At 53.3% G+C, this 22490-nt stretch overlaps 1 protein-coding gene across 1 annotated transcript; it reads right to left on the bottom strand.

Moving 5' to 3' along the window:
- Positions 1-3747: 3747 nt before the first annotated feature.
- On the bottom strand, positions 3748-19679 carry WNT2B (Wnt family member 2B). Its single transcript, XM_085044253.1, has 5 exons — positions 18991-19679; positions 7722-7942; positions 5953-6230; positions 5279-5543; positions 3748-4775 (listed from the first exon to the last, which is right to left on the bottom strand). The coding sequence occupies exons 1-5, from the start codon at positions 19152-19154 to the stop codon at positions 4546-4548; spliced, it is 1158 nt and encodes a 385-aa protein (XP_084900379.1). The 5' UTR covers positions 19155-19679; the 3' UTR covers positions 3748-4545.
- Positions 19680-22490: the final 2811 nt, after the last annotated feature.

Raw genomic sequence — 22490 nt, 5'->3', positions numbered from 1 at the left:
CCTCACCCTGGAATTGTTGTGAGGGTGCCAAGCCTTGTAGATCCATGACTCTGAGCAAGGCAGGGTGTAAAGGTCATAGTTGAGACCATTAATAACAAGGTGCAAATGGCTGGTTTATATGTAATGTGAAGCTTTTTACTTATTTCATTTTTGCACTTTGGGGGCTCTGTTTGCTTATGGAGCACTTGGTGTCTGGTACCTATTTAGGCTGAGAGCAGGCAATTGGGTTCCTTCAGGCCTTCAGAGGAATGCAGAAAATTGTTCTCTGGTGTTGTAATTCTGCTGGGATAACTGGAGCTTATTTGTCTCACTGCTTATTAAATGCATACTTGTCTAGAGGTCCTTTTTTTTTTTCTCCTTTTTTTTTTCCTGAAAAACCTTGGGTGAATCCCAAGGACCACAAGTGAGAGGAAGATTCCAGGAGGAGGGGGAGAGGGAAGTGCCTGCACCTCTCCACAAGCTGCATCATCCACCTCCAGTGCCAGCAGAATGAAGAGGTTAAATATGAGAGCAGACTCCCTTAGGGAAAGGAGACGAATGTATGAGGCTCGGCCAGACATAAATTAATATTGCCCTTCCCCCTGCTCAGAGATGAGACAGCGAAGGGAGCAGCACCTCCCAAACACTAATGTATGGGGTGTGTGGTTGGGAGCCAGTGAGGCTGCACTGAGGTGTCCAAACAGGCCCAGCTGTGGAGGTCAGGAGCAGATGTGAACAGAACTGGTGCTGTGCTCTTTGCAGAGCTGTGGGCAGCAGGGCAGAGGGTACGTGGGGTTCATGGAATCACAGAATATCTTGAGCTGAAGGGACCTACAAAGATAGTGTCCAACTCCTGGCCCTGCACAGACACCCCAACAATCCCAGCCTGTGCCTGAGAGCTGTGTCCAAATGCTCCTGGAGCTCTGGCAGCCTTGGGGCTGTGACCATTCCCTGGGGAACCTGTTCAGTGCCCCAGCACCCTCTGGGGGAAGAACCTTTTCCTGATACCCAGTCCAAACCTCCTCTCCAGCATTCATACTCTACCAGTTTCTTGAGCAGTACCCAGCTTGCCCTGTTTTGCTGTTAAAAGGGACAGACTCCTCGTCTGTCTCCTGCAGTTAATTAGGATGACTGCAGAGGTGACGTGTGAGCTGTTGTCACCTCTTTTGGGTCAAAAATCTCTACACATCAAACAGGATGACAGTAGCAATGACATTGGGCTTCTGTGTTCATCTCCTGTGCTCTGAATTCACCAAACTTAAAGGTGGATAAAGAGTAAAGGCAGCTTCAGTTTCCAGCTGTCTCCTGGCTGCCTCCTCCCTGTCTGGAGCCTCCTCCGTGGGGTGTTCTCTGCATGCCCCAGCCCTTACACTAGAGGGACAAGACGGTGATCAGGGATGCTGCTCATGTGCTTGGAATTTTCCTCATTTCTAGCGTCAACTGCTGTTGTGTGCTCTTTGGTGGGATCCTCAGTGAGTCTGGTCATTGGGGAGAGCGAGATAACACACCCACGCTTACAGCATCACTGAGGGTACATCCTCCATGATGAGTGTGTTCCTCCATTGGGATCTTCCCCCTTTGGTTATTTCTGGCCAACATTTTCCCTTTACTCTGGATGCATTGAGTTGTGCAATCACAGTGTGGCCTCATCGCTTGTACCCTTCTCTTAACAACCTCTTGATTTCTTTGCTAATTTGGCTGTGGGGTTTCATCAGTTATAAAACAGTGACACAGTATGTGACTATTGCATTCTCCTGCCTTGACTCACCAGCTGTGACTCCAGAGCAGTGACCCCCCTGCTGCTAGCTGGAGCCCTCCATGACTCGGCCGGGGGAATATGGGACGTGAAAGCTCCCACACAGATCTTGACAGGCTGTGCAAATGTCAGTCCAAATGCAACAATAAAGCTGTCCCTGTGAGCTGGACCTGTTACAGCAGGTGATCCGCGAGGATTACACTGAGCACAGGTACCTGAGCAAAGCCTTCTGTGCCTTTATGAGCCCCATGGAGAACAGAAAAGGCCCATGGGGAGACAAGAGGGATTGGGCTAGAGCTTGGCAGTGTATTCACCTGCATTGCTGAGCTCATGAACTTACTGATCTTACCATTATCTCCAACCCAGAAAATGGTGGTGTCACCTGTGCTGCTCTCACTTTTGTAGAGAAAATCAGAGTCATAGAATCTTCTGTATTGTGGAAGAGAGCCACAAGGAACATTTGGGCCCTGCACATGATCCTATGTTTCCAATGCCTTCTACCTCCTCCTATGTGTCCTGAAGAAACTGTCACTTATTCTGTCAGCTCGATGGGCTGTCTCCATGACTGCTTCTTCAGCTATTTGGTAGCACTTGCACTTGATTCCAGTTCCTCTTATTTCCTGCTGTGACAGAGGAATGGAGCTGTACAGGTGAACCTGGCACGGGCTAGGGAGGGTTCCTGTCTCAGCTGTGGTTACTTGACAGAGCCCTGGAGGCATCCACTTTCAGCATCTTAGTGATGAAACAGGAAAGGGGGAAGGGAAATAAACCCAAGACAGCCCATCCTCAGGAGTTTCCCTGTTTGTTTTAAAATATGAACATCTGAATTTGAGGGGAGGATATATTTTGGCAGCAGCCATTGATTAAGTTTGGTGGGCCCACAGATCTGCTACAGACATCTCTCTGGGGTCCTGACCCTTGGTCCCCAGGCACTGAGTCCCTCCCAGCCCACAGAGCGTGTCCTGCTCTGGGGAGGGAGGCTTGGATTGATGGCTGAGGGGGCAGCATTTTTTTCAAGTCTGTTGTAAATTGCTGGTAGGTGGAACAGTAATGAAGATAAATGAGAGGCTCTTCCCAGTCGATTAGCCTGTGCTGATGGGTGCTGCACTGGCTTGGGATGCCTTTGGCCTAGCTCAGACCTCCCATTCACCTGCCAGCATTCCTCGGTACAGCCAGGATGGGAAAGTTGTCTCTCCCTGAAATTCAGAGGGCCTAGAAGGACTTGGGGGTGACCAGAAGCATCCTGGGTAAAACACCAGCTTGAGTACAAGAGCAGGGAAGGTGCTGCCCAACCCTCTTGTGCTGTTAGGGAATTAGTTTAATTCTGTAAGAAACACGTTCACTGGGAGGTGGGATTCCTGTAATTCTCTTAAGTTCTTCATTAAAATGTTACCTTTTGGCTTGTCTGTGGCTTTGCAGCAGCTCTGCTGAAAGTCCTTTTCCTGCATGAGCACTCTCAGGGTCTGGCATGCAGGAAGGTGCTTAATCCAGCCCCTGGCAGGCTCTTTCAATTCTTTGAATAGTTCCCCCCATCAAAGTAGGTTTCAAAGTGGTTTTCTCTTCGCACTTAAACTTTTATTTCCTAGGGCCATTGGGTAAAATCCCTCTTTAGAGATAGTCTTGGTGCAGTAGCTGATGGGTGCCTTAGGACTAGAATAATCTTCTTTGGCTTAATCCCATTCTGCTCCTTTGACCTTCCTTCAGACTTTGCTCTGTTGCCTGCTCAGCTCCCTCTTGCCCACACACCTCACTGCTTCCAGAAAACCCCAGCTCCTCTGAGACATCTGACAGCTCCTCTGGCAGCAGTAAAACAGACCCCAGCAAAATGTCCTGATACTGCTAAGGAAGGATTCCCCTGGGACTCTGGAATGCTGTGGATGCCATCCTCAACTTTGTGGGAAGCTTTAGGACAGCGGAAGTTGCAGACAGTGGGGAAGAGAAACACTGCAGGCTGGTTGCTGCTCTGGGGAAGTGCCTGACTGGGTGTGTAGGAATTAAAAAAGCACAGGACATAATTTTATGATACAGGTTTATAATGAATTTTGACTTAAAATAATAAGCAGTATACACAACATACACGGGAGTTGTACAGAGATGCTGTTGTATCGTTGACCTCAGAACCTACCAGTAAGTTCACAGGTTTCATTTGCTCTCAAGCCCTGTGTGTCCGCCAGCTCGAAGTGGCCTTTGTGCAGTCCTTCAGGGTTCAGTTCCAAGTTCCAGCTCCACTTGTTCCCTGTGCTGGGGACACAGGGACAAGCCTTGTGCAGAGGTGGCTCTTGCTCAGTGGGGCCAGTGATGTGCCAGGTCCACTCAAGGGGAACAGGTATCATGGAACTGTCTTATGGATTTGAAACACTCTTCCTCTGGCCTTGCAAAAAAGGAAAAGCAAGAATGCTTTTGCAAGAGTGGATTATTCTGAACTAGTGTTTTTTGCTGGTGAAGCTTTACTGTAACGTAGATTCTCTGGGGAGGTGCAGGATTCCTCAGCCATCACATCCTGACAGTTGGTCCTCCAAGTCCGTATTGGTTGCACCGTCCCTTTGCGAAGAAAACCATTGCAGGTTCACAGTTAAAGCAAGGATTGCAGCCTCCTCCTAGGTCGGGGATTAGTTTTGCTGAGCAAATCGAAGGGCCCACAGTACCTCCTGGGAACTGTAGTCCTTTCCTTAGTGCTTTGCAGAATTAATTAAATAAAAGCCATGCAGTTGAACTACAGCTCCCAGAACACCATGGCCCTCAGGGCACCGTGACTTAAAAAAAATTGCAAGGGGGGTGGCAGTGAACTCTCCTTTGGGGCTCCCGTCTCATCATGTCTGGTCCAACCACTCGGCCCGTTTGGGTGCTTTACACGTGTGCACATCCACAGTGTCCTCGCACTCCTTGCAGCGCACAGCGCAGCACCAGTGGAACTTGCACTCGCACTTGGTGACACGGGTGACACGTGTGGTGTCATAGCCCCGCCCGCAGCACATCACCTCGCAGCCATCCGTCCCACGGGACACCTTGTTGCACACCCTGCCAGCCGTGCCCAGGGAGCCTGGGGAAGGAAGGGAGAGCAGGTCAGGGTGTTCTCCATTGCGTTCCAACGCTTCCCCACCACCCACCCGTGGGGGTTACTGGTGAGACTGGGCATCTCTGTCATGGGGACCTTTGGTGGGACTACTTTAGTGGGGAAATCCCGCTGCTCCTGTCACAGCACGTGCTGCAGCTAGGCCTCCAAAGGCAGTATTTTGAAGCTTCACTTCCCGTGCATTATGGACATGGGATGCAATGAGCCTGGCCAGGGATGCAGCTTTGGTATCTCTGCCCATGGTGGAGGGTTGGAATGAGATTATCTTTCAGGTCACTTCCAACCCACACCATTTAGGGTTTCTATGACCCTCTGCATGGCCCTTTCCCATACCCACTGCTAGAGCCTCTGTTTGCTGCTGCCAGAGCATAAAGGCAGTGGGGGACAAGGATGGGCTAACTGAAAGCTGCTGGCCTGTTGGGAGGGAGGAAAAGATGCTTTTGGGCAATGGTTGGAGCTCTGGGTTTTACCTGCTGACTTGTCCATCACACAGTAATCAGGTGAGTTCTCAAAATACACCAGATCTGTTTTTGTGGGCTTCCTGAAGTTCTTGTTGGCGACCGTGAAGCCAGTGCCGTCCTGATTCATCGTCACCTGGATGGCCCCATTGTATTTCTTCCTTAGGTAATCCCCTGTTTTTCGAAAATCTGACATTGCCAGCCAACAAGTCCTTAGTGTGCAGGAGCCACTGACCCCATGGCATTTGCACTCCAGCTTCAGGAAGCGCTTCACAGCCTGTGGGAAGAGGGATGCATAAGGACCAGTGGTCATCCTGGGCGTCAGATACTGCAACAGTGTCTACTCATTCCTGGTGCAGCTGATCAGCCCTTGGCTATGTGGGATGGGGTTCCTAATAGGAGAGGGGGGCTGTGTATGGAGATCACTGATGGCAACATCAGCAAGGACACAGGAGGCAAAGGTAAGCAGGGCACTGCCATCCTTATGGGCCATTCCCCAGGGCAAAGCGTGCAGGAGAGCCCTGGGAAGGCAGGGCAGCATCCAGCCCTGATCCACAGCAGGACCTGCCCTCCAAAGATGCCCAAGTTCCCATTTCTGTGCCCAAGCTGTTCCCGCTGCCCAATCCCCTTCAGAAGGTCCTAGTGGATGGGCAAGTGCTGGGCTTGGCTGCAGGGGCTGCACTCACCATCCTCCCACAGCGGTTGTTGTGCAGATTCATCAGTGCCCGAGCATCCTTCACCTTCTTCTCCTTGGCATCCACAAAGGCTTTGGCAAAGCGGATCCCATAGTTGATGTTGTCGCTGCAGCCACCCCAGTCGAACTCCCCGCGCTCGTCCTTGGAGCGACCCCTCTTGAGTGGGTCACAGCTGCACACCTTGAGGTCCCCTTGGCTGCAGGCCCGAGTGATGGCATAGACCACCCCAGCCGAGGAGATGGCATAGACGAAGGCTGCCTCCCTGCTACCTGCCATGGGAGAGAAACACAGCGATGGGGAGTGAGCATGCCAGGCTGTGCCAGGTGCCTGCAGCCCATGAAGGACCAGGACACTGGGAGTGAGACCACTCTGGGTGTGGGTAAGCCAAGCCCAACCATCTCTGCTGGTCACAATATCCAGCCTTGGCTTCCCTGGAGCTCTTCACACTAAATGAAATGCTCAGGGAACATGCCTATGGGTCCTTGGCCTGCAAGACCAACCTGCACCCTTCAGCCAGGGCCACTTCCTCCCTCCCGGTGTGATGCGGAGCATGGGGACGGCGCCAGCTCTGGCCAGAGAGCTCTCGGCTCTCCCCACGCGGCACAGCTTGCCGCCTGCTATTTTATGTCTCTGGTTCAAGTTCGCAGCTGTTTTTATAATGCTGTAAAAGAAGCTGCAAATCAAAACCATGTTCGTCTTCATTTCGAGAGCCTTTGAAAGCAACTTCAAAGGCAGCAGAGCTCTCTTTGGGCCTCGCAGGATGGGGCTGTGGCGAGGAGCTTTCATCATTCCCCTTCCTTTGCCAGGAGAGAATGCGAACAGGAGAAAAGGTGCCGTGATGGGAATGGAGAGACTGAGCAGGCAGGCTGCAGCATGGCGGGGTGAATGCTGCATTAGGTATCCCAGTCCCCTTCCCTCCAGTCAGATCCTTGGTGGGCATCTTGACTTGTGGCTCTGCTGCTTGTCCACGCCAAGGGCAGCTGCCCCATCCCCCCGCCAGCTGGGAGCAAGCCCCCCACTCCCTCTGTAGTGCCCACGTGTCCTCCATACGAGCTGCGAGTGGGAAGACTCTTCCAGACGCTTTTGATTTAGAGGCCACATGGCTGGATGCTCCCAGCACATCACGGGATGCAGCAGCATCTGTCCTGCAGTGCCGCTGCCTGTGCTGGGGCTTACACCAGCTCCCAGGGCTACCAGAGCACTCCCGGGACAGCTGGAGCCCATGGTGCTGCTCCTGCTCTGGAACCACCCCATCCCTGCCCCATCATGTCTTTCCTCTTTGTTCCTTGGGTACATCCCTGCTCGTGTTGTATCCATCCCTCACCTGGAGTGGGAACATCCCTCCTGTGGGCATGGTCCTTCTTCACCTTGGAGCCCAAAGCAAGGTCTGGAGCTGCATCTCTGCCTTGCCTCCCTTGCCATGCGAGGGAACAGCCAGTTCCCACGTGAATTGCTGAGTCCTGGCCAACCCTGCTCTCCAAATATTTATATATCCCATTACTGTTTACATATGAGCCTGTTCCCCGGAGGTGTCTCCTCCTTCCCCCTTCTCCCCCAGTGCTCCCCCTGCTCCATCTCATCTGGTGCAGCTATTCCAAATGCAGTACTCTGCTCCCATTACTATTTGATTAATTTACAAGGAAAGGCAAAGCTCTCCTAAGGGAGTAACCCAAGCCACCGGGCACAGCAGCCCAGCAAGAGGAGAGACTCCCAGGAAAACAAGGCACATGGTGGTGGGAAGGGGACAGGGCAGAACCTACTTCGCAGCATGACCCGTCCAAAGACAGTGTGGTCCCGGTCCAGGGTGCTGCAGTTCCAGCGGTGGTGCCGGAATTGGTGCTGGCACTCCCGGATCCACTCCTTGGCTCCCTCCCCAACTGACTGCATGATGTCAGGGTACCTCTGGCACAGCTGTCGCTGCTTGTTCACCAGCCCGGGGATGTTATCACAGATCACCCTCGCGCCCAGCGCCCCGATGTACCTGTGGGAGAGAAGGGTGCCACATTACTGCCTTGCCTGCAGAGAGTCACAGAATATCCTGGTGGGAAGGGACCCACAAGGATCATCGACTCCAACTCCTGGACCCACACAGGACACCCTCAAATCCCACCCTGTGCCCGAGAGTATTGTCTAAACACTCCTTGAGCTCTAGCAGCCTTGGTGCCATGACCACTGCCCTGGGGAGCCTGTTCCAGTGCCTGATCAGTCACTAGAGGAAAACCTTTTCCCAATATCCAGCCTAAACCCCCCTGACACAGCTCCGGACATTGTCTGAGTCCTGTCCCTGGTCACAGAGAGCAGAGATCAGAGCTGCCTCTCAGGAGGAAGTTGCAGACCTCACTGAGGTCTGACTTCAGCTGAGAGCAAGCAGAGCTCTTCTCAGTGTGTGCATCATTGCAGGAAGGAGCAGGGAGTCTGCAGAGCCCATCTCCCCCTCTGGGTCGGCTCTGAGTGCTGTGAGTCATGGGATGTGTCCCATAAGCCTGGGCTCTGTCAGCTCCTGGGGCAGCAGCAGAGAAACTTGCTGATGTGCAAAACCTCCCTCCCACCCTCTTCCCAACATCCCAGCCCCGCGCTGTTGCACAGCCCTGCTGAGCACAGCAGGATGAAGCCCAGCTGAGCTGGTGCATGGCTGGTGCAGGCTCTGCCCTGTCTCCTGCCTGCATTCCTCAGGAATGTCCATGGCACAGACACCTGCCATGCACAGGTGAGGGAGGAGGTGGAGCAGCTTTCACCTCTCGGTGCTGCACTCCTCACCCCCACTGCTATCCCCCAGCTGTCCATTCCTCTCTGTGCATCTCCTGAACATTTATTCTCATGGCCTGAAGCTGCATAACTGGTAGAACTATGCTCTGGCTCCTATCTTGCCTGTATTCCAGTGCCCTCCCTGGGCAGTGGGGAGAGAGCAGGAACTCTGAGCAGAAAGACAAAGCACAAACAGCAGCCTGGCTGAGCCCCACGGGCAGCTTTCCACAGCCACGGGGGAGGGAGGGACCTAAGCTCTGTCCTGCACTCTCACACCATCCCGGACAATGGCAACAACATGGAATTTTCCGTCCCAGTTAGCTCCTGCCTGCACACCACCCGCTCACCCCTCTGGCTGCTTGTGCTGGAGGATGATTTTTGCCGCAGAGCATGGAGCTGGGATACTGGCTGGAAGGGATGAGGTTTGGGTGATATTCAGATTTTTTCTAGCCCCCAGACTGGAAGCAAAAACTTTCCTTCAATAATAATAAAAAGCAATAATCTTGGACAATATTTCATTGTCTCTCTCTGGCCATGTTCTCTCACTTCTAACCACCCCAGAGAGATCTCCCAGGCTCAGGAAAGCCCTGCAAGCACAGAAAGCAATGGGATCTGTTCCCTTTTTTAAAAAATATTTTGTTTAAACTCTGGCAGAAGCACAAGGTCATCTCGGGCTGGAGCTGAGGATAATAAACTTAGCTCCCCATGGCTTTACAAGCCCAGACTCCAAGGGGCAACAAGCATTATTGTCACAGGCATGCTCACCAGCCTTTCATCCTGAAGCAGAGGAACAGCAAAGTGGCAGAAGCTGTTTGGGATAGAAAAGCCAGCAGGAGCTCCTTGAGCACTGCTGACTGTGGCTGTTTCTCTGCCTTGCTCGTGCCAGACTGTGAGAGCAGCCTGCTCCTTCCCATGGGGAGGAGGGCAGGGCAGAGGAGCATCCCACCCACTGGATAATGGCACAGTGGCCTCGAGTGGGACTGCAGAATTCCTATGGGGAAGCATGGTCAGGTCCCCAGCCTTAAATGGATTCTGCCCAGCAAGGATGGGAATGGCTGGCTTGTGTGCTGGCAAGAGCAGCAATGAGATGCTGGGAGGCAGCAGATTGCAGGATGGAGGTTCAGAAGGAGCCACAGCTCCTCTCTGCTGGAGAAAAGTGATACTGAGGAAGCTGGAAAAGGTAGAAAGTTCTGTGATGGGCCACCTCAGCAAGGACCTGATCCTCGCCCGACGGCACTGCTGCTGAGCAGGGCACTGGTGTCCAGTCACAGCTGTGGGCTGGCAGTGGGATGGGACACAGCAGCTGGCAGAGGAGCTGCCTCCCGGACTGGAGAGTGATGGATAAAACACTAACACCATCCCCTGGGAGACCGAGATCAAGGGAAACCCTCCAGACAAGATAAACACTAGGCACTCCCTTTTTCACACTGGAAGCTAATTACTTTTCCTTAATTCTCCTGCCAAATACCCAGATCAGAGCAAACATTATCAGCAGGAGAAAGTGGGAGGAAAGCAGAGCAAAGGGCACCAACCACTGCGGGAGCACCTTGTCATGTGCATCCAGAGCCACCAGGGTCAGGGGCTGCCTCTCCCTTTGCCTCTGGCCTGTGGCAGCAGATTTACAGTGGTACCTATAGAATTCCATCAGAGTTTATCTACTGAAATCTAACACACAACTAAAGGGAAAATTCCTCCCACGTCCTGGAAAGACTGTGGTTATCTCAGCAAAGCTGAAAGCTTCCACTTGGTGAGAAATTCTCCAGTTGGGTTCAGTTACTCTGAAATGGAGAGAGAGGGGAACATCAGAAGATTTTGCCAAGCAGAGTTTTGGGAGGGAAAAAACCCAAACATTTGTTTTGGATGGATGAAAGCATCCCTCCTGATTTTATTTCTCAAAATCTGTGACATTTTAAAAACACTGCAATGGGGAAGACAATGGATGTTCTGAGAAGTCCCCAGCTGCCTTATCAGAACTTCATTTCCAAAAGAATGAAGCTGTGCTGAAAGTGGCACATTTCTGGGCAACGCTGTACTCTGGGGGAATCTGCATTTTTCCAGCTGAAAAAACCCCACAAAACCCAAGCCCTAAGTTCAGAATAGTGAGAGAGAACTTCTCCTGATGCTGGAGGCTGCTCAGGCCTGGACTTCATGGCTGGGAGGAGAAAGGCATAATCAGAAGCCAGGCAGCCTGCAGTGAGGAGGAGCTGGGAGGGAGTGAGGGAAGGAAGGAGTGGATAATTAAATGCATGTGGGGATAACAATCCCCCACCCTGTCCGACAGGATTCCATGTGCTGCTACCTCCTGAGGGTGTGCAAAGCCCTGGCATCGCCCTTTGCCAAGTGCAGAGCTGTTTGCCCAGCCTGGCTGAGAGGTGGCACAACCCCTCCAACCACCTCTGGCTGCACGATGCTGCAGGCATCACCTCCTGCCCACCAGTGTGCAATTCCGAGCTGGGTGCATTTCCGATTTTCTCCCGGAGCCCTGCTGCCAGGAGCAGGGTGTGAGGGGCTGTGCTGTGGGACACACTGTGCACTGCATCTCCCGCCCTCCCTTCCGTGCTTCTCTCGAGGCAGCAACACCAGCAGAAGATGGAGGCTTCCTGTTCCAAGGGCAGGTGCTTCTGCAGCCCGCGAGGTCAAGCCCTCCTCTCTCCCTGACAGCCTTCCTCCTCACTGCAAGCTGCAGGGATGTGTCCAGAGGCTGCAGCAAGCTCTTCCCAAATGCCGTGAGTGCCGAAGCACGAGGGAACAGGAGACAACCGTCACGCGCTGCCTTCCAGTTGTTGTTCTTGTGGAGAGTCTGCTGACTTTGGCTCTTGTAAACAAGGAGAAACCTAAATTGCTTCTAAGATAAACATGCAAATCAGAGGCAGACGCATCTATTTACTTGGTAGCATGCAGGCTGTGCTAACCTCCTCCCACAGCCCGACTGTGCTGGATGTCCTGCTCCTGTGGTTCCCACTAGAGCCTGCCCTGCTTCCCAAAGGACCCCCAGGCTCCTGTGGCCCATGTCGTGTCTCTACCCTCTCAATGGCTCCGTTTTCCATGGCTGCTCTCCTCCCTGCCTGTGCTCACTGGGAGATATCACGTGGGAAATGACTCTTGTAAAATGATTTTTTGAAGAAAGGAATTTTTTAATGGGAATTCGTATAATTGCATGGAATCAGAAACTGTCCTGTTGCTCTTCCATAATGCCAAGGTGTTCTTGGGAAATGGGTGCCCTAATTCAGTTTCAAATGAAATTTATACTAGACATTGCTTTAGCTAATACTTAATTTTTCACTATTTCATATGGCATTGGAAAACCTATTTGAGCATCACTTGATATTAAAAGGGAAATTTTTGGAATTGCCATTCTGAGGCAAACCAACATTTTTTGTCCGCTGAATTAAAACAGCTGTTTGAAACATTGGAAGTTCCCACTGTAGGGAAATCAGGGTTGCACCAATACCATTAAAAGAACAGTTTTAAATTAGATTAATAGAAGCTAGGCTTGATTAAAATCACTATCACAGCTTTACATGGGAGAAGGATGGCTGTGCAATCGGCTCCCGCGATGCAGTGAGCCCGGATCCAGGTGGGAGGAAGCTTAGGGAACTCACAACTGGTCCCTGACACACAGAAACACTGTGTGAGACTTCCTCACTGTCACTTATTAATGCAGAGAGTTTGTGAGTGAAAACACAAACCCAATACTTTGACAGCAGTTTGTACCTCCTTGTTGGATGGTAGAGCTGGGTGTGAAGAGGAGCATGGAAGGACACAGCTCTGGCCGTGAGAAACATCAGCACGATGGCTTTGAGGTTGAGGGATGCTCCTCCAACCCAAAGGGTCTTAGCACCAGCAGCAGGCTTGGCTCTGGTATCCCAGGTAATGCGTTTCCAGCTGGAGAATTTTCCTCTCCTGGCACAGCTGCTCCCTACCAAGTGCAGGGTGTGCTCAGCTGGGGTAACGCAACCTGGACGCCTGAAATCCCTGGACATGTCAGCTACTCCTGGGGGTTCTGGACAGCCTCTACTCCTGAGGTCTGAAAAGAGCTCTGAGGCTGAGATAAGAACCAGGCCTGGCTTCTTGGTGGCATCAGAGGCTGTTGAGTGCATCCCCTGGGAAAAGTGATTCACCTCCTCACTGCTCTGTAACAGCTTTGACAGTCCTGAAGGATCAACTTGGGAGCCAAACAATCCTGGCTTCTGCTCTCTCCATCCCATTGAGTCCTCATGAAATCTGTATTTTAGTGGGAGGCTGGAAAACCCTAGGCAGACACCTCATGCAGATAGGATCAAATCCAACATCCCTGCCTCTTTGCCTGCTAAAGAGCAAATTCCATCATGCCTGGCAACATTTCACCTCCTCGAGTTCTTTGCATACTTCCCAAGGATGCTGCACCTTCCTTCCTCCGCTCTCCCTGCTGTGGCAGACAATTTATAGCCAGCTGCCAAGCACTTTGGGTTGCAAGGTGCTACAGACATCTGAGATATTATTTTAGTATTACAAACCCTGAGTATTTTATTAAGCCCCACTGGGAACAGGGCCATCCTGGCCTGCTGGAATTGTTAACGCCTTGGAATGATTAATAGTCCTAATTTCCTCACTTAGAGCCACTACTCTGCATGTTGAGAGCGTTAGTCTCACTTCAATAATTTTTAATATCATAATGCTGAGCCACTACCAGCGCCACTCAAGGGACATATTATTCATTTTCTGCACCGTTATCTTTCTCTTTCTTGTGCATCCCCCTTTTAACAGTTGTCTGACTTCAGATCCTGGTCAGAGTCCCCTCTCTGTGGTTTTCCTGCACTCCAGTGCAGTCACTGGGATGTAGTTTCTGTGGGGAGGACTGAAACACTGTGGTCCCGGGGAGATGGAGCAGATAAGTGCTGTACTCTGTTATCCCCTGGGCAGATGTGGGAGGGTTTGCTGCTGGCATCTTGCATGAGAGTGACCTGAAAATTGAGGTCTGAAAACTCCGCTCAGTGCTGGGTGAAAGCTGCGCCTCAGGGACATTGTTGGTGATGCATGAATACAAAATAATTGCTCATTAAAAATATGCTTTACCCTTAAGAATAAATTATTTTCTCCCCAAATCTCAAAGTCCTTTGCTAAGAGGTGGGGAGGCAAGACAGTCTCTGGTAGTAAAGCTCGGTGTACGATTCTCTTTTCCATGGCACATCCTGTGTGTTGTGTGTGAGCTGCTCTGAGCAGAGGCTGTGTGTTTGCACGGGATCTGACCCAGCATGGATCTCCTCACTGCACTGCTGAAATCACTATTGGTAATAGTAAAACGCAATGAGTTTGGAGGAGCAGAAGAATTTTTTCCTTCTACATTTCTTTCTAAGAAAGATTTCCTATAGGTGAAAGTGACCCTAATGAAAAATGGACTAAGCAGCAGTTAGGATTATTATAGTGGCGCAGAGTGACTGAGAGAACCCATCTGTTCCATCCACCCCAACGGAGAACACCAGGGCTGCTGCAAAGGCCATGGGGTTCATTCTCCATCAGTCTGACATTACTTTAAAACTTATTTTTCACAGCAGGCTGCCTGGACAGCCAGAGCTGCAGAGCGCCTCAGGATAAAGACTTCCTGGTCGCTGACCTCCTGCTTTTATTGCCATGCAAAGTGCTCTGCAACAACAAACCCACAGCCGGGGCGAACACCCCGGAGACCTCTGTGTCCCCAGTGCTGCACGTCCTCTCCCCTTTGAGGTGGCAAGTTCTCCTGCTGGTATCTTGTCCCCTGTCCCTGTCCCTGCCCATGACAGAGGGGTTGGATCTTTAAGGTCCCTTCCAACCCATTCTGTGATTCTCCGATTCTGTATCTTGCCTGCAGCGGTGCCAAGACTGATGAGCTGGGGGCACTGGTGGCAGTGGGAATGGTTCATCCATGTCACAGGATGGCATCACAGCCCTTGGAGCCCCAAACATAGCCCTTGGAGCCCCCAACATAGCCTGTGATACCCTGTACTAGCAAAGCCTCCTGCTGAGACTGGCACGGAGGGGAGGAGCAGCACCCCCGCGCCCCACAGGGTTACACGGCAGGCTGTGGAGCTCCTCCATGCAGCTGTCTTTCCCTTGGCTTAATTTCAAACATTCCTATTTATGCTATTTCCCCTCCCACACACCTCAACACGATGCCTGTATAAATGAGCCTCTCTCCTCCATCCTACATCCCCACATATGTGTGGCTCCATTTTTCCATCACTCCTTGTGCCCAGCCACTCTAGCTGGACCACGAACAGCACTTGTGCCACCATGGAAATACATGGCAAATCCTGGAGAAGCACATGAGCATGAGCACAGCTCCTGCCAACAACCCATTGTGGTGGGAATATCCCCTTCTCCCTCTGCAATGGGGATGTCCTTGCCAAACCCTTGGCCAGAGCCCAACACCATGTCCAGAGGTTGCTGTGGCACAGAGGGAGCCATGGGCACTCCTGCTCCATGATTTGCCCTTGGTATGTTTTCCATGCCCATGAACACATTCCTCCTGCCCTGGCCAAGGAAGGGAGCTGGACCATGATGGCTGCCTGGGTCTGGACTGGTCATCCCTCAAAATCCCCATCTGAGCATCACATTCCGGGATGCAGCAGCTCTCTCGGAATTCCCATATCCTGCCAGCGCCATGGGCAGCCCCACATGGTTGCCAGGCTCCCACATGCTCCCCAACCCACACCCAAACTCACGATCCTCTTCCTTCCACAGATTTGTTTTATCTCTTTGGGAGCCTGATGCCTCCCATCTGTTCCAATGCCAGATGAAATTAAATATTTGCAGTTTCCAAGGGCTGTGGTTAGCAATAAACAAGTTAGCTAACATGGATTTGGTGTGCTGGGGAGCTGGGGGTGTCCCTGTGGGTCACAGGAGAGTGGGTGTGTGTGAGGGTGGGATGCAGAGGGTGTGCAGGGCTTTGTGTACATTTTTCTTTAACCAAACCTTTAATTTTAGAATGGCTTTCCACACCAGAACAGCTCGCCAGGCTCTCAATAGCGAGTAAACTCTACTTAGTTATTTACACCAAGTTTGTTTATTGCACAGTTTATGTTTATAAGCAACATTTGTCTAATCTCCCAAATCTTTCCAAAGGAATTTCAGAGGCCGCTTTTGGGGCCCGACAGCCTCTGGCAGCGCGGGGTGCAGCCCTGGCAGCCGCTGTCCCCCAGACCAGGCTGCTCTCCCTACCCGACTGCACGCAAGTGTAAACGGGATTTAGGGATTTTCCCGTTGCATTCCTTCTTAATTTCTGTCTGTGTTTCAGCTGGTATTTTGTTGCTAAGTAACACTTTAGCGTTTGGAAGCATTTATGTGAGGGTGCTGCTTCCCACAGCCACGGCCACCCTGCTGCCACTGCTAGTCACAGTGGCCTCGAAGGCTGGCCACAACCACACGGGCCAAAACCACACTGTCCCCAGCCCGTCCCCACTGCCCGTGCTCCAGGCACGTGCACATGCACACACACGCACCCACAGCCATTCTTTTGGGTGCCAAAGTTCACCAATTCCTGGCGTTTCTGTCAGGCGGTTGGGCCATGCCTGACGTCACTGAAAATTAATAATTTGCAGTTGTTTAGAAGAAACATTTGGTTGATATTTCCTTTCCATGTACTGTGATCAGACAGGACCCAGTTTTCCTATTAAACTACTTAAAAAGTTGACTTCGAAAATGAGAAGCATTTCCTCTAGTTCCACAAGTTTATTGTGTGTGAATCCCTAGAAGAATTTGGCAATAATAATTAAAATAAGGAATGATGATGCACCACCAAATGTATTTACTGTAATATCAGTGGTGCTAAAGATGTACTTGGAAATCACTATGCAAATCACTGAATAACTTTTTCCCAAACCACAGCTGGTTGAAACCATTTTCAGTAAAACACAATTTCATCTAAACATGCTATTTTATCAGGACTGACACATCCAGCACAACAGTGCTCAGTTCAATTTAGGCTTCTCTCAGGAATGTTCTGCTTTTCAGAAGAGAAAGTTCAATTGAAAGTGTGAATCTGAACAGTTTAATACATTCCGTTTCTAATTGTTTTTGTTTTAAAAGTCATGTATTTAAGGTCCTCGGGACCTATTCTGCTTGTCAAAAATGTCCAAATTTTTGCTGCTGCCTGGCAGCACTATGGCTGTGGGGCTGCATAGGGAGCTGCCCAGTCCCAGACAACCCCAGCAGCCCAGGGCTGCCCTGCTCTCCTCTCCCCTCAAGCTGCCAGCCACGGATCGGTCTGCAAGCTGAGAACACAAACTGCTGTGGGAGCTAAATCTAGCTTCCTCCAAACAAGCCACAGCTACTGAGGCTTAAAACGTGGCTGGTTTTCCTCCCGCTTGCTGGGAAGCGACATGCGCTTGGAATGAGGGCAGACCGCGGTGGAGCCGTTGTGGGGAGAAGTGGGGTACGATAGCAGGGAAATAGGTGGTTTCTACACTCCTAAAGAAAGAATTTTCACCCTTCAGGCAGCATCCACGTGTGTTACCAGAAGTGCCCATCTCTGGGCAGATGATGCTGTGACTACTCCATTCCTCCTTTTTTCCCAGCCACTTTATCCCATGCACCCACTCCTCAGCTCTTTCTCCTGCCTCCTCGATAATGGAAATAATCCAACTTCTCTAATGTGGTTTCCTTCTTTCCTCAGCTTCTTGCATTTTAGCAATCTCATCTTGCCCACAGAAGCCGTCCTGCCTTCACCTGCCCTGCTGGGTTGGGGCAGAGGCGCCTCTGGAAGCCAGGTCAGTGCTTGTATCAACCTGAGACTCCTGAACAGTGACTCATTTTCTCTGTCAGTGACTCCAGTTCCCCTCGGCTGACCAGGCTGCAGGAAAGCTCCTCTGGGCATGGCTGTGAATGGCCTCGCTCTTTCTACTTTCTGTTTGCTCACCAAACCCTTTTCTGGTCTTTGGAAGAAGTTGCTTTTGTGTTTGGTTGCCACTAGCTGCCCGAGCAGCACATTCCCTGGGCTCCCCACTCCCTCCTAGCCCCACAGCTTTCCCATCCACCTTCCTCACCCTGGAAGCGTTTTTCTAGGGATGCCAGCCTGGCCGCGACTGCCACACGCCCAGACGTGCTCTCAAACACCGGGAATACCTGCACTACCAGCATGACTATTAAGTGCTCCCTGGCCCCTAAAGAGTGCTCCACGGCACCTGAGAAATTCCAGAAACTATCGTTTTCTTTCAGTGGCAGATGGGTTGAATTTGATTAAGTTTTGCCTCATCCACCGTGATCTGCTAATGATGATGAAATTGGCATGGAGAACAGTTTTCCACAAGATTAGACAGGACTTTTACAGGGTGGGCAACACTGAGAACTTTCCTGCAGCTAAATATTTTTTTCTGCAGTGTTGCTGAACTACTGAAGCAGCACAGTGTCGCTTGGAAAACTTCGCAATCCTTATTTTCCTAATTACTGTCATTCTGCATAGGTGAATTTTCGTTCTTACATGAACCGGGGCAGAAGGAGGTTTTTGCTATGGCGTCATTTCTATCTGTTGCAAAGCCCTCGCCTTATCTAAAGGAGGGGGCGACATCAACTTCTTCGCTTCCCAGGAGTGAAGTAATATGCAGGCAACACCGCAGCCCGCAAGGCTGGGAGCCCCGGCGGGATCAGGGTGGATCAGGAGAGCTGCTGTTGCTATCCCGGTCTAAACCGGGTACTCTAAAGTACCGAGGGGCTCATCCCGCTCCTCGCCGTGTCCGGGACGGATAGCTTTCAGAGGGGTCACAGCATGCTGGGTTCGGCTTCCCGACAGAACCGCAGGTCCCCGCGTCAAGTCCCGTTCCCAAGAAAGGAGCGGCGGCATTTTCGGGTCTTTCCCCGGGACCGCTGCGGTGACGGCGCGCCGAGGAAAGGGCCGGCATCGGCCCCGGGGCGGTTCCGTGTCCGCCACTCCACCCCGGCCGCCGCCTGCCGCTCTGCCCCGGGAGCCCTGGCCGCCGCCGGAGCCGCGCAGGTGGAGCCGCGGGGAACCCGCACAGCCCCAGCAGTCCCCGCCGGCTCCGACGGCCGCACGTCGGGCGCTGGGCGCCGGCTCGGGCACTGCGGGGCTCGCCGCATTCCCGCCGTCCCCCGTCCCCGTCCCCGTCCCCATCCACGACCTTATCCTGCCCCAGTTCCCGTTCCCGTTCTCTTCCCTATCTCCATCGTCACCCCCACCTCCATCCCCATCTCCATCCCCATCTCCATCCCCATCTCCATCCCCATCCCTGTCCCTCGACCGCGCCCCACGCAGCTCCCGCCGGCGGTGGCCCGGGGACCGTCGAGGCAGAAGCGCCGTCGCAGGGACTCACTCACCACCACGAGGAGTCGGCGCGGGGCGTCAGGGCGAGCAGCAGGAGGACGAGGGGAAGGCAAAGCCGGGGGGCCGCGCCCGCCGTCCGAGGGAAGGCTCCGCACTCCGCACGCCCGGGGGCCACGGCAATCCCAGGAGACGCTTCCAGGCGGTTTGGGCTGAGCATATCTCTCCGGGGCGGGGTGCAGACGGAGAAATGACCGGGGAGGGGGGTCCTGCCCGCGCTCCCCTCGGGGCACTGCCCGTCACGGCAGTCCTCCGGCTCCGCGCTGCTGAGCGAGCCCCGGCTGGGCCCCCGCGCCCAGGCTCATGCTGCTGCGGGGGGCGGCGGCGGGGGGCCTCCCCGCGGGGCTGCGGGGCGCTCAGCGGGCTCGGCACCCCCCGAGCGGCGAGGGGAGGGCGGCGGGGCCGGGCCGGGCCATGGAGGTCCTTGCGCGGAGGACGAGGGCGCTCTGGGGATGGGAGCGCGGGGGCCGCGGCCAAATATCGCCGGCGCCCGCCGTGCTGCGGGCTCTCATTGGGCAGAGTCAGAGGCGCGGAGCCTCCGCTTCGGCCGGACCGACCCCCGCCTCCCCGAGGGCACGTCGGACAGCCCCCTCCGGGCTCCTGCCCCCGCCACCGCCCCGCACCGGGGCCGCTCCCACCGCCTCGTCCGCACCCGCGGGATGCTGCGCGGAGCCGCCGCTCGCGGCCGTCCCGTCGGGCCCCACCCGGCGAAGGCGCTCGGCGGGATGCGGGATGCAGGATGCGGGGCCCGGGGCCGGCTCCGCCCGCGCTCCCCCCGCCAGGTGTCACTGCAGGGTGGGAAACCGCAGGGTGAGCCACGTTCCTTGGAGCTCCGCTCCCCGTCGGCGGCTGTGTCCGCCTGTCGCAGCGCCCGCGGCCCCGGTGCGGGCAGGAGCGTGTGGCGCACGGGGATCGGCGGCTCCAGTGCGGGGTTGCCGGGAGGTTCCCAGTAATGGAGCGGAGGCGGTGCAGACCCCACAGGTGCCCGGGGACCTGCAGGTAGCGATGTGGGGAACAGAGACACAGTGGACATAAAGTCCCTGGGATGGTGATGGCCACAGCAAGAGCCATCATCTGGTATCAGTGCCAAAGCCCAGACACAGTCCTTTGCTCTAGTTTGGATAGGGCTCTCCCGCCTCTACGTGCCTGTGTCACCTGTGCTGTGAGACAGGGAGAGCTAGTGGGTGGGCTGCCCTGGGCTCTCAGCTTTCCTTCCTTCATCGCCATAAAACTATTGACTGACAGCTGGGGAAGACCAGCCTTACTTGGGAGTCCCCTCTTTCCTATGTGGTCCCTGCCTGGTTGGTCCTTCCACACCATGGAGGTGAGCAGGTATTTTGGTAACCTCTCATTGGCAGCACTTTCCAGATATACCTAATTATTTACTGGGACTGTAAATCCCATTATCCACCAAAGTCCTTTCTGCATTGCCAGAGCCCTCAGTTGCCCCCTCCCCTCTGCCCAGCTCGGCTCATTTGCTCTTTCCTTCCCATTCCTGTTGTTCAGATCAGAGAGTGACTTCCCCAGCCTGGGAGAAATGGGGACTAGAAGCTCACACGTGGTTATAATCCAATTATACTTCAGAAAACTGCAGTGACAGAAAGCTGGTGCTGGTGGGGTGCTGTCCTTTTGCCCGAGAGCCCACACAGAATATTGCATTACAGCTTATCCCTAAAGTGGTGGCACTGAAAAGGCTGATATTTATAGACTGTGGAAGGCTGTGAATTTGTTTAGAAGACCCATCATAGCAGGCAGCATGCTGGAGGCTCTGCTGTGGCTGTTTTGTGGGCTTTTCTCTGTTACTGGGCTGTTTTCACACAAAGACAGGAGCAGGATCCAGTGTGTCCTGCTCTCATGGGGATGGAAAGGGAGGAGGTGACGAGAATGACATTCATGTGAGTGTGCAGGTCTTGGCTGTGATGTGGTGCTGGGCAGGAGACCTCTGGCTGGGGATGAAACTCAGGATGAGAGCAAGAGGAAGCAGTGGCAGCCCTGGGAGGGGAGGGTGATGGGTGTCTGCAGGAGGGATCACAGCTGAATTTTGGCATTCAAGTGAAATGCTCAGGCTGGGCATCAGAGCTTTGCACCCAGGATACTGAATTTCTCTGTCCTGGTGGCTTATTTGATGCTCTTTTCTCCAGCCCATGGACTGTCCCCTGGGTTTGTACCAGGCTGTCCCTGCACTGGGCAGCTCTCACTCTTCCAACTGCAGCTCAGCTGGGCAGAGTCTCGCGTTTGATCTTCCATTCAAATTAGCAGCACTCAGGGTGTCTGGGTGCTTCGTCCACATGAGCTGTGGTGAGTAAATAAACAAGGCTCTGCTTTCAAAGGCTTTCATGATTCATTAACTTCAAAGGAACGGGCTCTCTATTTTCTTAGCAGGTCGGTCACTCCACAGACTTGCTCTGGGTGCTGAAGGTGGTGACGGGACATGCTGGGAAGCTGGGCAGACACTGCAGGGCCTGGTGTCACACACAGATCTGTGGCATGCGGCAGAGGGAAGTCCATGGTCAGTGTTACGCCTAAGGAAGAGAACAGGGTAAGGAAATGCATGGACAAGGCTGGTCTGTAGCATTCCGTGTCCCAAAGAGCTGCTTCATGGGTGGCAAGCAGCCTGCAGCGTGCTCTAGGCACCATCAGACAGGGTTTGCAAGCCAGGGATGGGTAGCAGATCCACCCCTCCTCTGCAGAAGTCTCCCCATCTTTCCATGGAGACGAAGGCAGCATGATATCACCTGCCCTTGCCCTCTACAGCTCTCTGTCCTGCTGCGGCCCTAGATTCTTGCTTTGTGCAAGCACAGGTGCCTTCTTGGAGGCCTTTGCCAGGTGTGGTGCACTGGAAAGAGTTGGTTTCCCATCACTCATTCTGCATCATGGCATCAGCTAGGACTCCATCCCTCCTTCCTTGCCCACCAGACCAACAGGCTTCTCTTGGAGCATCTCAATGTGCCCAAGCACCCAGGTTTAGATGGATTGCCACAAATCCAGCTGTGTTAGTCATACAAGTCACCAAAGGCCAGAAATGGTGCAATAACACCTAAAAATACCCACATTGCTCTGAGCAGCCCCGGTTTCCGTCATCCTCCCGAGGCATCTGTGTATTGTGTGCGGGAGAGCGTGCCGGGCAGAAAGAGGCCATAAATCCTACCGGCCGCCGCTCTCGGCTTCTCCCGCCCGGTGCTGTCTGGCAGGCGCGAGCTCCGGCTGTCATCGGCACATCAGACAGGCTGAAATGTGACAGGCCTGTGGAAAAACACGGGGTGACATCACGCAGAGACACCAGCCCACTGATTAATCTCCGAGGTCAGTGGCTGCTTTATTTATAACCAGGGAAGGGTTTAAGGTGGGTTTTTACAGGAGTGGAGCAGCATGGGCTGCCTGTTCCTCATCCCGGAGCAGCCACCTTCCCCTGCTGGTGGGGACACCTCTGCCTCCTCCAGACACCGCTGCAGCAGCTGAAATGGGGCTCAGAAGCACCAAAATCAAGCCTAAACCA

Source organism: Lichenostomus cassidix, unplaced genomic scaffold (assembly GCF_008360975.1).
Source record: "Lichenostomus cassidix isolate B80296 unplaced genomic scaffold, HeHo_3.0 unassigened_scaffold_chr26, whole genome shotgun sequence".
Lineage (NCBI taxonomy): Eukaryota > Metazoa > Chordata > Aves > Passeriformes > Meliphagidae > Lichenostomus > Lichenostomus cassidix.
This window is presented reverse-complemented; position numbering and strand designations above follow the sequence as displayed.